General features: G+C 39.3%; 2 protein-coding genes across 2 annotated transcripts in view; both read right to left on the bottom strand.

Annotated features, from left to right (window-relative positions):
- fam117bb (family with sequence similarity 117 member Bb) overlaps window positions 1–3,092 on the bottom strand; it is a 66,972-nt gene extending 63,880 nt beyond the window's left edge. Inside the window, exon 1 of the mRNA XM_073846056.1 lies at window positions 2,265–3,092. Within this exon, the coding sequence (XP_073702157.1) occupies window positions 2,265–2,925 (661 nt within the window). The 5' untranslated portion in view covers window positions 2,926–3,092. The remainder of the gene's footprint in view (window positions 1–2,264) is intronic.
- Window positions 3,093–4,646: 1,554 nt separating this feature from the next.
- Window positions 4,647–17,703, bottom strand: part of bmpr2b (bone morphogenetic protein receptor, type II b (serine/threonine kinase)) — a 100,156-nt gene continuing 87,099 nt past the window's right edge. The window contains exons 8-13 of the mRNA XM_073845580.1: window positions 17,084–17,244; window positions 16,762–16,909; window positions 15,734–15,870; window positions 14,209–14,381; window positions 10,792–12,104; window positions 4,647–7,645 (exon numbers count right to left, since the gene is read on the bottom strand). Of these exons, the coding sequence (XP_073701681.1) occupies window positions 7,353–7,645; window positions 10,792–12,104; window positions 14,209–14,381; window positions 15,734–15,870; window positions 16,762–16,909; window positions 17,084–17,244 (2,225 nt within the window). The 3' untranslated portion in view covers window positions 4,647–7,352. The remainder of the gene's footprint in view (window positions 7,646–10,791; window positions 12,105–14,208; window positions 14,382–15,733; window positions 15,871–16,761; window positions 16,910–17,083; window positions 17,245–17,703) is intronic.

Here is a 17,703-nt window from a genome sequence, read left to right as displayed (position 1 = left end):
AATTACAGCATAATTACATTTCATAAATATAGCTGCAAGCAGCAATTACGGGGCCAAGCACTCAAATGGGAAAATGAGGAGCTAAGGATGGCAGGAACAGCAGACCAACTGCAACAATAAGTAAAAAGAAGCCATTTTAGGATGATTTTAGTCAAAACGACAGAAAAATGATGTAGAACACCTACTGATATGATTTAATGGCTTATTAGGTTTGACCAACAGGTGGCGCTGTTATCGGATCGATGTGGTGTGTTTAGTGTGAGGTGACAAACGTTCATACAAAGTTTGGTGTCATTATGTCAAAGTTTTCCAAAGATATAGCCTTAGAGTCATTTTCACATCAAGCCTAAAATTTATAGAGCTGCTGTACGAAAACGGTTTCAACTATCAACATGAAATCCATAACTTTTTGTCAGCACAGTCTGAAGATGATCTGACTCGATTTTGGTGAAAATCGGACAAACGGTCTAGGACTAGTTCGAAAAAGTAGGTTTTCAACATAGATCTAAATGGCGGACAGGAAGTTTGGCCAACTGTGGCATAATTGGTATCTATGTTGTCGGCATGACCCAAGGAATATTTTGAGATCAGTTTCATTACAATAAGCTAATGCTATCTACAGTTATTAGCATTTTTGATCATTTTAAAACTAATGGTTAATTAATGGTTCATTACTCTTGACCAATAGGTGGCGCTGCTACCAAATTGATGTGGTGTAATCAGTGTGAGGTGGTAATGCCACATACCAAATTTGGTGCAAATATCTCAAAGCTTTGCAGAGATACAGCTTCCGATGCGCTTTGGCATCTTTCCAGCAAATTCGTTGATGCTTTAAATGAAAACGGTTTTGAATATCGACACAAAATCCATAACTTTTTGTCAGCATGGTCTGAAGATGATCCGAGTCCAATTTGGTGAAAATCCGACTAACGGTCTAGGAGGAGTTCGAAAAAGTAGGTTTTCTACATTCATTAAAATGGCGAACAGGAAGTTAGGCCAATTTTGGCATAATTGGTATCAATGTTCTCGCCCTGACCCAAGGAATATTTTGAGATCACTTTTATTACAATAAGCCATTTTTTACAGAAGTTATTAGCATTTTTCGAAATTTCGTTATAACTTTTGACCACAAGGTGGCGCTGGCCCCAAAATTTTTATGTACATTCAGGGCATGGTGCCGAACATTTTTGTAATTATTGTCGAAACGATACGTTAATCCGTTCTCAAGATACAGCATTTTAAAGCTAAATTCAAAATGGCTGACATGGGAAAATTGGATATGGTTCGACTCGGCATGCTCCTCCGAATCTAACGGGACGAGTTTTGAGATTTTTTGGCCAAATCACTAAGAAGTTATAAGCAAAAATAGGCAACTTTCATATCTCCTGACCACTAGGTGGCACTGTGACGAAACACTGCAGGTAGCCTCAGGTCATGCTTGTTATAACACACACCAAGTTTGAACGCTTTTCGTAGAATTAATTAGCGCGTTATTCGATAACGGTTTGTCCAATCAACTTGAATTCCATAACTTTTTGCCTGCATGGTCTGAAGATGATCTGAGCCGATTTTGGTGAAAATCAGACAAACCGTCTAGGACGAGTTCGAAAAAGTAGGTTTTACAAGCAATAAATTATTGGGAAAAAAAACTAAACCTTACGATTTTTGAAATTTGGTGTTCATTCGACTCAGCATGACCCAAGAATTCAGAGAAAATTGGAATTTTGATTTTATGGCTTACGGTTCAAAAGTTATCAGCAAAAAGAAAGTGAAAGTTTGGACAAGTGGTGGCGCTAGAGAGTTTGAACTTGCTGTGGTTAAAGTTGAGACTGTCCTCTATCAGTGTGCCAAATTATACAACTTTCCCGCAAGCGGTTCTATGGGCTGCCATAGACTTGCGGCGGAAGAATAATAATAAGAAGAAACAGAACGAAAACAATAGGTGCCTACGCACCTTCGGTGCTTGGCCCCTAATTACTGTTCTAAATCATATGACATAAGACATGTTTTAATGCAATTACTTGTAATGCACTGAGCCTCATTCGCTTCTACTGCATCTTAAATGACACAGTATGACATTATTAGACTCATAACCCTGTTTTACTATGAAACTTCAACAAAGTCTTTTAAAAGAGGATGTAACACCCACAAACCACATGGACTGTGTGTGTTTACAAGTTACCACAGTGATGTCAAACAAACATCAGGCCCATATACAGTTCAGGCCTCATATACAATCAGCTGCTTTAGACTGTAGATTTTACCTGTGCAGACAGGTGAGCTGGGACTGAGCCTCTCTGGAGACAGTCTGTCATGTTCAGGGGTCTGGAGGGTTTTGGCCCTGTGACCGCAAGACCACAGCGACGAGGGCGAAGACGGAGAGGCTGATAAATTAGAGGTAAGGGCTGAAGTGTCCGAGCAGGAGGGAGAGCAGCACTGGGGGCTCAAGTGCACACCTGTGTATGGTGATGACGAGGATGGCACAGGTACCTTTGACGCGTGCACTGCGATAATGGGGCTAGTTCTTGATGAGGATGAAGATGACGATGAAGAAGAGGAAGAAGATGAGGAGGCGGGAGCGGAGGAAACAGCTGTGGCTATGATGAACTGCGAGCACGTCGCAGAGGAAGTGGACGTGGCTGCAGAAACGTTTGAGGCACTGGAGGAGAGGGATCGCGTGGGGCTCCGGCTGTGGGTTCCGCTGCTGTGGCATTTACCGTTACCGGTGGAGAGGACTGTCCGTGACTGTAGAGGGTGCTGTGTCTGCGTTTTTAGCTGGAAGGGAACCGTGGCTTTCATGGGCAGCGGGCGACCCAGTAAACTCACTCCAGCGGCGCTGATCCCCGGGGATCCGCTCGGGCTTCCCGCGGCCACCCCGCTGCAGTTAGACGTCGGAGATCCGTTTTTGCGAACTCTCTGAGACATTTCGTTCGCCGGGAAATGACACAAAACTCAACATAAACACTTCAAACGTACGTTTAAGGCTGTCTGAGGTGGTTAAGGCTCTTTGGTGCCCTTGTCACTCCATGTAAAGTCTGTTTTCTGCTCTCTGACTGCCGCAGCCGAGCCGTTTTGCGAGCTCAAGTAAACTGAGAGCGATTCAGAGCCACGCACCGTGAACTCGATCCAGAGCTCTGCCTCCTACACTCTGATTGGCTGCTCGCCCAGTCCTCTTAACTTCTGATTGGCTAGGAAGTGGATTCTTTGATTCCGTAAAGTTCATTATAATACACGCAGTATAATAAAGAGCCGTTTCGCAAAGATGATGATGATTATGATTTATTCAGGAATTTTACAGGATGTCTTCATCTTTTGTGTGGCCATTTTTTACTTATAAGTTTTCAGGGTCTAAGAGTCGACGCATTTTACATAACGTAAAATGTAATGAACTATAAATGACTGGTCACATGTTATGTGCACAGAGCCATTTCATCCAAGCTTCTGAAAGATGACTGTCAAACCTTTATGTAAACTATATGTGACCCTGGACCACAAAACCAGTCATAAGGGTCAATTTTCTGAAATTGAGATTAATACATGATCTGAAAGCTGAATAAACAAGCTTCTATTGATGTATGGTTTGTTGGGATTGGACACTATTTGGTCGAGATACAACTATTGGAAAATATGGAATCTGAGGGTGCACAAAAATCAAAATATTGAGAAAATCGCCTTTAAAGTTGTCCAAATGAAGTTCTTAGCAATGCATATTATATATACGGTTGGAAATTTACAAAATATCTTAATGGAACATGAATTTTACTTAATATCCTAATGATTTGTGGCATAAATCATGCCAAATCGATCATTTTAACCCATACAATGTATTTTTGGCTATGGCTACGAATATACCCGTGCTACTTAAGACTGGTTTTGTGGTCCAGGGTCACATTTTATTTATTTATTTAGGTTTTCTAAAACGAGGTGCATTTTACACAATGTAAAACGTAACTAACTGGTCACATTTTATGTCCAGTTTGCTTCTGAAAAATGTCTGTCAAACAGTCATGTAAGGAAACACGTAAAACATGTCATAAACTACTATATTTTGTTTAAAGTTACACTAAACCCTCTTATAAATGTATTTTCTGTCTCATAAATCATGGTCAGTGGTCACATTTGTGTACAAAATATGATAAATATGCATTTATTCTTAAATTATCATTAACAATTCCTTCATAGTAAAATAGGATTTTATTCAGTCTTAGTTATCAATAAGAATGAAACTCAAGCGTTCATTTACTGCTCTGACGCGTTTTTAAGGCTACAGTTCGTTTCTCTTTAAGAGAAATAAATGACATTTGCTCACTAATACCATGTTATGTGTGTGTGTGTGTGTGTGTGTGTGTGTGTGTGTGTGTGTGTGTGTGTGTGTGTGTGTGTGTGTGTGTGTGTGTGTGTGTGTGTGTGTGTGTGTGTGTGTGTGTGTGTGTGTGTGTGCACGCAAAGTTAAACTTTTATCTTAATGATTTGCATTGTTCCTTGAATGGAAACTCTCTGCTGTGTGGGGACACATGCTTTTAGTCATGATATTGTGGTTGCCTTTACCACCCTCATGTGGCCACTTAATAACATTAAACTTCAGTGCAAGAAGTCAAAAAAACGACCCCAGAGACTGTACAAACAAACGACAAGTAAACAACATATACAGGTTTTCATTAATATAATCTTTAATCAACTGAGTAATGCAGGGTTGTACAGCAAGCTTCATTTTCTAAATGGCATTTTAAAACATTTTCTGAATAGACTAAAAGCATGAGTTATCATTTGTTCTTTTTCTCAAAGTGCTTACTTTACAAGCTGTAATAGAAAACATGTCAGTGGCTTTTTTGGAACATCCATCTAAGCAGGGGCCAAATAAAGTCTTCAGCTTCAAAACGAACTCAAAAGGAAAGAGAAAAACAGCAGCTTGTCAACACAGACCCTTCATTCATTCACTCATACGCACCCCAAAATACAGCTGATACTTAACGTTTGTGTTTTAGGAGACACATTGTTAGCCATTTGTCATTTTTTTATGTTTGGATTCTTCTTGGAAACTCAAAAGTACGACATGGTTTAGTTAAAACATTCCTGCAACTTGACTGAATTAAAAAGTCTGACTTCTCAAGGCCTGCTTCATGAATAAACAAGGCATGTAGTATCTGTAAATGATTTCGGTATTCAACAGTGTGCTGTAAAAGTGGACAAAGGCTCTGGTGTAAACATCTTGCATTATTAACATGTAGCAGATGGACAGTCCTCCTGAACAAACTAGACTTCCAATGACTCAGCTTCATCAACGTTTTGGTCTAAATCATAAACGCTTGATCATTTCATGTTCATTTTGTCTTTCATCATTTCTCATTTCAGTTCACACTGACGTATCTAGCTAAGAACAGTCTGACGTTACTGTGTTTATCTCCAGATAAATCTCACAGTGATTTAGTGTTGTTCTTGGTCCCAAAGCAGATGAAGAGTCTGTGTATGTGCATGCAAATGCACCGTATATTTACACCACAGAGGTTCGCCTATATTACAAACATATACAAAAGTCAGACTGAAGTGCCGATTGGTTCAGAAAAGAGGGCGTGAGAAACTAAACTGCACTGTTCGTCTTGTTTTCCGAGTGGAAGGGAAAAATCAGATGACTTTTTGAAAGTTCCCCGCTCTGGAATGGACAAAGTCCAAAGATAATGCTGGCCCGTGCCAAATCATAGTTAATCCCCACACTCATTATGGAAAATGCATACTAGCACAATAAGCGCTGTCTGATCAAACACGTGCTATCTTCGTTCCTCCTGGTATTTCTAGCATATGAGGGAATTTTCCTCATCACCATGTAATTATTTGAATGGCTCGTGTCCACAGTTTTCCACAAAAGGCAGCAGTTGTAGGATAAAAAAAGAGGCCTGTGTTATGGCTGGTAAAAACATCAACTGCTCTCAAAGTGTATGAGGATGCGGCACTTCAACATGACTGTGGCACCAAAAAAAGTGTCAATCCCTCTTTGATTGTACATGATTAAGGGTAAAACGACATGCATTTGACTGAAATAAGATCATTTTACATAATTATAAACAACTTACCGTTTTGATTTCATGAGAATAACAAACCCAGAGAATGAAGACGCCCCTGGGTACTACATAAATTAAACATAAAAAAAGAGAAAGAACGAAAAATAACTTCAGAAACAGATAAAATGAATAAAATCATGATGTCTTATTGTACACTATCATGTCAGCTTATTTTGAACAGAGAACTAAGACCAAACTAAAGTAGCTGTGAGCTTCAGTCTGTACATACTGTATATATTTTGTTCATGGGGTATGTACGTACTTATGTGTGTTTTTGCTTTCTGAAGCATATGGAGCAACGTCCACTATCCTGGCAATGATGGAAACGTGGAAAGTCTTGTTTTGCCTTTTCGAGGAGCTCCGCAAAGCAGAAATAGACCCATACATACACATTTACATACACTCTCACAGAGGTAAAACTGCACTGAGCATGTGCAGAGAGGGACTTGGTTATTCAGTGTCTTCAGAGAGAGCATGATTTCCAGCAAACAGTCCAGGATGATGCCTGACTTGTAGTGTAACAGAAAAAAACAAATGTCCTCGTTGAAGCTTGTGAGAAGCCAAGATGATTTTTTCAAGAGTGATGGGATTGTTGAAAAGGTGTAGGATTGTCTTGATGTTTCTCAAATGCAGTCGGGGTGGCCGAACGGACACAGGATTGCCACTGCTAAGCGCAGCGCTTCAAAATAAACTAAAGACGAGAAACAAACAAAAGCGGCATAAAACACATAGCAAAATTGTCTTATGGAGCACCTCAAAGCTAAAGTCTATTGCACATGATACAAAAACAGATAACGTACAACAAATATAAATCATATGAATGTCCTGTGGGTTAAACGGCATTAGAGATGCTGTCTTAAAGACCACCGCCTTCTTAGATAATCGTGATTTCGATTTCGGCCAATTCACTACAGTATGATTGTTAAATCAACACATTGTCATTTATGTTTTAAGACCAGTCTTTAACATGGTCGAAGGATCTGTGATTAAGATAGCTTACAAAAAAAGTGCAACAGAAGAAAGAACAACCATACTTGATTGAAAAAGAAACGACAAAAACAAATGGAAGCATTTTATGCCAATGTTGCTGCATAGCTGGGTTCGGTTTAAAGCGATTTCTTCAAAACAAGTTGGATAAGTTCGACAAAGTTAAGTGCTTGCCAAATGACGTCCCTTCAAAAGTCTGCTTTTCGTATATTTCTTTTCGGTCATCAGCTGGAGCAGTTCTTGGAGCACGAGAGCGTAGACAAACCCCTTCTGCGTTTAAAGTCTCAGAGGAAAAGCGGAGATGCGAGTTCACAGGCAGGTCATATCTGGCGGGTCGGAGGTTAGAGTGGCGGTCGCAGTTCCCCCGCCGACCAGAAACACAGCAATGCTGGATTTTGATTGGCCAGAGCTTGGGTGAGCACCTCCAGCCGCCGCCGTCCCATTCTGCTGGCTGTGCCCGTTGTTATTCACCTCTCCGTCCTGCGTTTCTGTAGAGACGACCCACGTAGAAGGACGCCACCTTTTCAACGAATACGGTGTCTTCACACGCTTCTTAATCTTCTCGGCCGATCCGGCTTTTCCCTCATGTGACACGACCTCATCTAAAACAGAAAAAGAGGTCACGTTTTAACAAACATCCTTGATACGACAATGAAAAACAGTTGTGTGTGTTGCAATGTGCCTATTGGGAATACAGTACTAGCGGAGCTGCTCCAAACATCCCGCCCAGTGAAGCACCAGAGAGTAGTATTTCAGCACACTCAAATTTGTGGTTGACCTTTCCCACACTAAGTCTCTCAGTGTGCGCTTGAGTCTGAATCATCGGGTTCGAGCGGTTCATGTCTCCGCATGCGGAATGTAAACACGTGGGCTGCGCAAGTCTTCCTGTTTAGCGTTTAATCCAGAGGTTTCGGTTAACGCCGACCGACGCGTCATCCCTCTGTTAGCATCACTCTTTATCGCCGCTGCCAACTGAGGCCGAACGTTTTCTGGATTCTTATCAATCCAGTGGAATTTCCTTCCTTCTTAACATCTAAACACTCCACCACAAAGGGTAGGAGAGAGGGAGAGAAAGTATGACTAGCCACTCGTCCTTTTTTCTACGAAACGTTTAGCTTTTGAGGAGGTGTGCTCTTGATTATCTGAGCAAAGCAGGATATAGTGAGCTCAGATGGGAAAACAGCCTGGCGTCCTCTTTTGGGTGGTTATTGTTTGCAGCCAGGCTGACACGCACACCGGCTCCTCCACCCTGCTCCTGGGGAAACTGTTCATCAGGGATGTCTGAGACTGTCTCCAAACTCATAACAACACAGGTTGGCTTGTACAAGCATACCAATGGCAATTTATAACTTTTCATCTATGCTCAAATAATCTCTGTAATGTATAATTCATTGTGAGATACAATAATTTAGCATATAAAACTGTAAACTTGCACAATATCATTAATTGTTTAAATGAACAACAATGTTCTGCTTTAATCTACATGACAACCATAATCTCATTTGTATTGCTATAAAAAACCATTCTGTGTAGAATTCAAATGGGTCAGATAAGTTTTATGGTCTGCACCGACTTGCACATATGATCCGCCCTGGGCCATCATGCCTTTTTTGGACCGAAGCAGACTGTGTGTGCGCACGGTGCGGTGGTTTGTGTGACACAAAGTGAAACCAGACTTTATTCGCCCCAACGGAATGCATATTTAGACTGAATTGTTCTCTATCCCCTATATAGTGCACTATGTGCCATTCACCATACAGAGAGAAAAAAAAACTAATTTTTTGAACAGCTGATTTCAGCCGCAGCTTCAGCGTCTATTTATAGTTTAGGGGGCGGGCGCTTCCGATTCTAGAGAGCATTTGATTGGACAAAGTTTGATGAGAAGCTGAAGTGCAGGGTAATGTCATCAAAATCGTTGATCCATATTGGCAGAAGTTAGAGACTACGTTTTAAATACTTCTATCTTGTAAATGTGATTTTTTTTCACTGTTTTGAAACACCAGCATATAGCTAACCTTAAAGGGATGGTTCGGAGTAGAATTGACTTCATTGCTATGCACTCCGAAGCCCATCTAAATACCCCATCCGAAGTTTTTTTTACCTTAGTCGAACATTTATGGAGATATTAGAGTTTTTCGAATTGCATGTAACAGCAGTGAATGGTACATGTGATGTATCTCGTAAATTGCACCACTAAACGTGCAAGTAATCTTACCAAACTTGTACAGTAGTGTAAATAGGTTATGTACTCACAAAACGCCGTCGACGTCACTTCCCTGGTTTGAAAAAAGCACGTAAAAGTCCTCCTACTACATCTGTGTGCATGTCAACTTGTAGGAGGACTTTTACGTGCTTTTTTCAAACCAGGGAAGTGACGTCGACGTGTTGCCATTTGTAGTTTTTGAGACTAGTAGGGATCGGCTAAAACGTGTTTTTAAAACACTCATGGTGGACTTACAAATGTTCTGATGCAGCGTTTTGTGAGTACATAACCTATTTACACTACTGTACAAGTTTGGTAAGATTACTTGCACGTTTAGTGGTGCAATTTACGAGATACATCACATGTACCATTCACTGCTGTTACATGCAATTCGAAAAACTCTAATATCTCCATAAATGTTCGACTAAGGTAAAAAAAACTTCGGATGGGGTATTTAGATGGGCTTCGGAGTGCATAGCAATGAAGTCAATTCTACTCCGAACCATCCCTTTAAGGCTAACAAATTCATACTAAAAGCCCAAAAAAACTTCCATTTTGATTTCATGGGGACTTCATCTATATTTAATTTAGTATTTAGTGTTTGATAACTTTATTCAGTTTCTGTTTGTGGGCTTTTAAGTTCACTTCAACTAGAAGTTGATCTTTTTAAGTCTAATAAAAAATGTGCAATTTATTATATTTTTCTTAATAAATTGCCAGCACTTGTAACAATATTTAATGATATTACCATTTTTTATGTATGTTTCATAAAATAAATGTTTGGGTCAGTAAGATGTTTTAATGTAAAACTGTCCTATGCTCAGTATTTTCTGTGAGAATATTCATTAAAATGTAATTTATTCCTGTGAAGGCAAAGGTAAATTTTTAGCATTTAGTGTCACATCACATTATTCTTCAGAAATGATTTTAATACTCTAATTTTGTTTAAAAAAAAGAATTATTATTATCAATTAAAAATAGCTGTTCTGCGTGATATTTTTGTGAAAACAGATTTTTTTCCAGATTTGTTTCATGAAAAAAGTTCAAAAGAACAGCATTTATTTGAAATGAAAAGCTTTTGTATAATTATAAATGTTTTTACTGTACTTTTGATCCATGTATCTGCTACTTTCCTCAATGTGCATCAAACACTGAGATAGAAGAGTAGAAATTGTTGAATAAAGTTATTTTTGTTTTCTTTGTGCAAAAAAATAATGTCATCGCTACATAAAATTACAGTTGAACCACTGATGCCAAATGAACTATTTTAATGACCCTCTTACTACCTTTCTGGGTCTTGAATGTGGTAGTTGTGTTTCTGTCTAAGTAGGGTCAGAAAGCTCTTGGATTTCATCAAAAATATCTTAATTTGTGTTCCAAAGATAAAGGAAGCTCTTGCGGGTTTGGAACGACAAAAGGACAAAACGACAAGTAATTAATAACAGAATTTTCATTTTGGGTCCCTTTAAAATGCTGTCTAGGTAATTAACATTTCAGGCATTCCAAAACCTAGTGACTTCAGGCCCAAACTTAAACAGGTCTTACCCAAAAGAGAAGAATCCTGGGAAGTTGCTGACAGGTCCAGTGAGTTTGGCCGCTCAGGTCTCCTGTGTTTATGCTGTCTCATAGGAACCCCATCATCCCTTCCGTCTGGTGCCCCTGGAGGACAAGTTAACGTCTCCATCTGGGCATCTATGGGAGCTAAGGTACGAATCGTGGCAGTTGTGTGGATGTTGCTGTTGTTGTTATTGGAGTTGGTGCGGCCGGAGTGATCTCGCGCCGCTGGCTGCTCTCTCCTCAACAGGGGCTCGTGTTCGTCGGGACTGGAGTTGATGTTGATGTTAAGACGGCTGTCTTCTCCACTTAGCTGGCTCTGGAGCAGAGGGGCTCCGCCGTCACCTTGCGGCCCGGCTGGGTTTGTGTTCCCAAACGCATCTGAGGAGCCGGCACCACTGCCCGCACCATATCCATTAACAACGACCACTCCAACACCGCTACGAACACTGGGTCCATTGTTGGTGACGGTGACCAAGTGTGGCTCGACTGTCACTACAGTGTTCATCTTGGCTACGCCCGTCTCCACCTGCTTCAGGTTGGACTTGTGCTTGCCAAACTTCAACCGTGACGACGAAGACTCCCTACCAGAATTTTTGGTGTTGAGAGGCAAGCTAGTAGGCCGCTTGGGGAGATTCTGCTGTTTGGGAAGAGGGAACATGGCTGTAGGAGTGTCGCCCATTCCACTACCGCCTACTCCAAAATCAACCTGGCTGCCAGTTCCTGATCCTCCAGTCACTTCTGCGGCGAGTTTGATCAGCGGGTATAAGAGGCTGGAGCTGCCCGAGCTGAGCGGGTCAGGAGCGCTGAACTGCTTCTGCGAATGCTCCATCAGATTCTCATCAGAGCTTTCTTTCAGGTTCTTGTCCACCTCTTTGGGATCCAGTTTGGTGGTCTCCAGGTCCTCTTCTGTGAGCTGAAGGCACACTGGTACGCTTCCCCCGGCTCCGGCCTCTTCCGAGTGGCCTGATTCAGAGATGGTGGTCATGATGGTGCTGGGAGTGAGGCCCGTCGTAGTGGTTGTGGCGGACAGACTTGTGCCGCTGGTCTCTGGACTTGGCAGCCGAGCTTGGGCCTGAGCCTGCTGTCTCTCGTAGTTGATAGAGTTTCTGTTCTTCTCTCCTGTCACTGCCACACTGCCTCCGATGCCGCTCACGCCCATTCCACCCACTGAGGACGTGCCAGACGTAGAGACGTCGCCTGGGAGGTTCTTCACCATGCCCTCATGATCCTCGATGTAAGAGGATGAAGAGTAATCTGGATAAGAGCCCATCTTGGGAGCCCTGCGGCTGTGGGTGAGATTCCTACAGGAAGAGAGAGAGAGAACAGGGATCAAAATAGAGAACAGATGGTCCGTTTAAAGGTGCTGAAAATACAGAATAATGTACAGGTCATTATCACAAAATAAACCTTGACAGGGTGATCAGGAGCACATCAAGAATGACCCTGAGGGGTTTTATTATGTTATATTTGCTGTCTGACAGTACATTATCTCACTTATTACTGGGGCTGGGACAATAAATCGATGCATTGTTGTGGATTGATTCTGAGATTTTCGGAATGCACCGCGATTCTCTCTGGAATCGATTTTAAGCTTGGTTTTTAATAGCAGATGATGCTCTAGGCTAGTTTTTAACCACACAGTTAAATGCTCACGAAGAAGAAAGCTTGTGTGCTTGGCTGATTCATGTAAGTTTTTAAATGTACAGTACATGCACACTGGCTTTTATGACACAAAATTAAATGTAAACACAGCCCACTGTCAATTCCCCTGTAATTCACTTTAACCTTTCCAAACTATATTAATTATTTTAGGTTAAAGTAGTGTGTGTAAGGAATTGGAAGCAAGCAGAGTACGGCTGTTTCTAAACAAAAAAAACAACAACGCAGAATTGATGCAGAATCATTTTTCTATTCACGATGCATCAACTTGTTGTCCCAGCCCTACATGGCTATTAACCAAATAAATATTTTTGCATTATTTTTTATAACAGCATTATTATAATATATAGGGCCCTAGGAAATCCATTTTATTTTTTTCCAAATTCTGTTTTAGAATATTTTTTCCAAAGTTGTAATTTTTCTGGATACCATTTTTATTTCTGTTTTAATTTTTCTAGACTCTGTTTTAATGGTTAGATTAAACAATTAAACAAAAAGCATGTCTAATTAATTGTAATCATGAAACTTTAACAATTTGATAGCAATTTATTAAAAGTTTAACAAACAAAAAAAACATTTTAAGGCCCTATGAATCACTTTTTTTGTGTGTGTGTTTTCTATTAATTTTCTGGATTCTCTTTTAATGGTTTCATTAAATTTGAATAATCAAAAGTACCTCTAAATGATTTGATTAAAAAAATGATTGCAGTTTTATTTTTTATTTTATTTCAGAAATACTGTGCATTTTTTCTGGTTAATATTTTCTTCAGGTAAATATTTCTTAAACCATTCCTTAGTAGCAGTACTATCATTACATTAAATAATATTTTTTTAAGTAAAGTATTTATCTGTTGTGGTTTCTTCAAGTTAAACCAAATTTTTTTGACGGGTTGCTGTGAAGACCTTTAAATTTCTGTTTGTATATGATATGATAATAGCTTCTTTTTTTTAAGAAACAGTAAAATGCTCATGAAATGATTCTCAGAGAAGTTCTAGAGATTGTTTGTGTGTTTATGTACTCTCATAATTAGGCGGCAGAGGCTGACAACATTGCAAGGTTCAAACAAGTTCATATGTGTGTAGTAAACAAAACTGTGTCTGCGCCAATCATTCACACAGAGACACATAGAACATGCAGGATTCATATTTAAATAGTATTTTTGTGGTTTAATATTTACAGACACTAGTCTATATCACATTTTAATTTAAGTGTATTGACCTACTTTTGATTTATTTATCCAGAATTTGGAAAATTCCATGACATTCTGTGTTATAGTAAATTCCTTTTTTTTTTATTCCACATTCGTTCTACAAATCACAGAGCCCTAAATATTATATTATATTTTTAAGAATGACTTTTTATACCTTACATATAAAAAAGAATAATGACTGGCTAACAGTAAATTATCCCTCTTATACCTAGCTACATTATCTATGAATTATAACGTACATTTATTAAAAAATAACAAAATATACAAATCTATAACTGTAAAGTCTGCTTTGACTCATATATTATGTTTCACTACATTTAATTCAGTAAAATATGTAAGACTTGAGGCAAATTTTCAATGATAAATAGCTTCCAGCTCCTCTACATTATTTAGGAAAGGCTGAGGGCATGCCAAAAAAATCTAACTACAAAAAGCCCAGTCAAGAAAAATGATGTGTATAATAAGCACACTGCCTCCTCATTTATTCATGAGCCAGTCAGGAGTATCTGTGAGACTGTGTGAGGTGTGGTCAGACCTCTCGTTCTGCAGCGCTGTGCTCATGGGATTGATGGTGGGGCTGACGGGTTTGTTTCTTTCCCAGATCAACAGAAGTTCTGCCATTCGCTCTTCTGCACACTGCGCTGTCAGACGAGCCTCTGCATCCTGATCCCAGCAATCCTCCATAGTCTCCTTGAGAGAGCGCACGGCCTTGAAGAGAGGAGAGTGAATGTGTCAAAAGACACAGAATAGAGTTGCTGCCTTTATGCTTGTGAGTGGTTGCCATTAGTCGCCATTAGTGCTGGCCCACAACTGGCTCTTTAAATTATGGAAATGATGTCTATGTCAAAACAGTTCTGGATTTAGATCATGTTTGATTTAAAATCACTCGAGATTCTGTTGTAAACACGCTGTACTAAAAATATCAGCAATTCGTTGTGTACTGATGTGCTGGTGTATGTGGTTAACTAGCCTAACCAGTCAACTTCCTTGGTTGACCAGCTTCACCAAGCGAGACTAATTTACCCTGCCAACCAGTTAAACTGTAACTATCAACAGGTATCAACAAACTATAAAAAAACTTCTATGTTGTTTCACATTTCTTGGAACACAACAACAACTGTATTAACTAAAGTGAGTACACTACCAGTCAAAAGTTTTTGAACAGTAAGATTTTTCATGTTTTTTAAAGAAGTCATTTGCTCACCAAGCCTGCATTTATTTGATCCAAAGTACAGCAAAAACAGTACAATTGTGAAATATTTTCACTATTTATAATAACCGTTTTCTATTTGAATATATTTTAGAACATAATTTACTTCTGTGATTTAAAAGCAAAATTTTCAGCATCATTACTCAAGTCTTCAGTGTCACATGATCCTTAAGAAATCATTCTAATATGCCGATTTAAACATTTTTATATTATTATTATCATCAATATTTTAAAAAGTTGAGTACATTTTTTCAGGATTCTTTGGTGAATAGAAAGATCCAAAGATCAGCATTTATCTGAAATGAAAAGCTTCGAAGGCTTGGAGTCAGTATAATTTAGAAATGATAGAAATTCATATTTTTATTTATCAAGGGTGCTTTAAATTGATCAAAAGTGTTGATAAAGACATTTATAATGTTACAAAAGATTTCTAGTTCAGATAAATGCTGTTCTTCTGAACTTTCTATTCATCAAAGAAACCTAAAAAAATTCTACTCAGCTGTTTTCAACATAATAATAATGAATGTTTGTTTTTTGAGAAGCAAATCAGAATATTAGAATGATTTCTGAAGGATCATGTGACTGGAGTAATGATGCTCAAAATTCAGCTTTGAAATCACAGGAATATATCACATTTTAAAATATATTCAAATAGAAAACGGTTATTTTAAATAGTACAAATATTTCACAATCGTACTGTTTTGCAGTACTTTGAATCAAATAAATGCAGGCTTGGTGATCGGAAGAGACTCTTTAAAAGAAATTACAAATCTTGCTTGTAGTGTATACGTAGAGCTGGGAAAGATAAGTTCTTGCAGCAATAATCTGACCCCTTTTCTCAGTGACTCACCAGGCTGTTCTCCTTCCAGGCTTCTGGAAACTTGGGTCTCTGTTTCTCTCTGGACACCAGCACCTGCATGTCCTCGAAGGAGGGGTGGTTCCCTGCCTCGGCCTGGAAGGCCATCTGGTATTCTGGCACTGCCTCCCCTTCAAAAAACAAAACAAAACAAAGGAAAGTCAGTCATCAGAGACCTCCACACGCCTGCACTCACTAGAATTAACTGAAAAATACTCAACGAGATTGAGGCACACTCATATTTCATGAACATAATAAGCAGGATACAACAGAGCCTTTGTTGCAACCCAGTGGTGTAGCCTAGTGGTTAAAGACGTAAGGGGTGTTGTGGGGTTTAACGGTTGAGGCTAGGGACGGGTCAAGATGCTCAACAAGATATCCACTAACCATTTAATTACTACGCCTTGAGAGGATTTTACATGCTGTTACACTCTTGCAAAAGTTTAATATCTAAATTCATCCCAAATCCCAAAGTATCAGTGCTACAACCATCAAAGCACTGCTTTTGTAAAAAAAAAAATCCTCTTTCAATGAAAAATATCAAGACAATTACAGTCAAACTTCAAATGTTGGACTTTCTGCTGCGAGCAATGTTCCCACTAGTATGCATAATCCATAAGTCTGTGTGAGGAGTGCAATCATTTTGTGCTATAAAAGGTTATATATTACATCTTTTATAGAATAATAGGATGGACTTGTTAGCATTGACAACTTAAAGCTGACATAAAAAAATGATAAAAAATTACTTTAACTAAAAATTTCAGTCATTACAGGGATAAATTAAATAATAAAACATATTAAAACAGAAAAGTTATTTTAGTTCATTTTTTAAATAAAATATTGAAAAGACATTAAAAACGCCTTTTTATCTTTTTTAGACATTCTTATTTATAAAAAAATGTGATTAAGACAAGCCAATTTTAACACCACTGAAACTAGCTGATGTCACATGCTACAGACAGTTCTGCTTAGCCAGCTGTATATACACCTTGCTGCAGTTTATTCAGAGCCGTGGTCCTCACCTGGAAAAAGGTCAGTGCATCTCATGAAGGTCTCCCAGTAGATAAGACCGATGGCGTACATGTCCACCTGTTTCAAAGCCGACTCGCAGTCCCTGAGGTTCACCGCTCCCTCCAGCACTTCCGGTGCCATGTAGCGGATTGTGCCCACCTAGACAGCAGAGCAGTACAGGTGTGAGAGGAACTGTTCTCTTATGCTGAGTCTGGATCAGCAATTCTGGACACCTCCAACATGGCCTATAACTGGGTCATGTGTGCTACAAAATCATTTTAACAGATTCAGGTTGTTATAATATTCCAGTCAAGAAAGGGGTTATAGGCTGACCTCACTGATGGCAGCGTTTTCCTCTTCACCAGGCCGTACGAGGCGATTTCCTGTGAGTTTCATAGACAGGCCGAAGTCGCTGATCACACACGTACCATCATTCTTCACCAGAACGTTACGGCTGTTTAGATCCCGGTGTGAAATGGCAGGTTTATATATATCTGTAAGTGGAAGATCATGTTAAATGAGTTTTCAGTAACTGTGGAGTCACAGACAGTGAAGCAGAAGACTGGATTTGCCATCATAGGAATAAATTAAATGTCAAAATACAGTTGAGACCAAAAGTTTACATACACCTGAAGGATCTGAAAAATGTTAATTATTTTAGCAAAATAAGAGGGATCGTACCAAATGCATGTTCTTCAGAAAAATCCTTCAGGTCTTACAAATTCTTTGGATTTTTTAGGATTTTTGTGTATTTGAATCCTTTCCAACAATGACTGTATGATTTTGAGATCCAACTTTTCACACTGAGGACAGCTGAGGGACTCATATGCAACTATTACAGAAGGTTCAAACGCTCACTGATGCTTCAGAAGGAAATAAGATGCATTAAGAGCAAGGGGGTGGAAACCTTTTGAATTTGAAGATCAGGGTACATTTAACTTATTTTGTTTTCT

The sequence above is a fragment of the Garra rufa genome, chromosome 8 (assembly GCF_049309525.1).
Source record: "Garra rufa chromosome 8, GarRuf1.0, whole genome shotgun sequence".
In the NCBI taxonomy this organism is placed as follows: Eukaryota; Metazoa; Chordata; class Actinopteri; order Cypriniformes; family Cyprinidae; genus Garra; species Garra rufa.
This window is presented reverse-complemented; position numbering and strand designations above follow the sequence as displayed.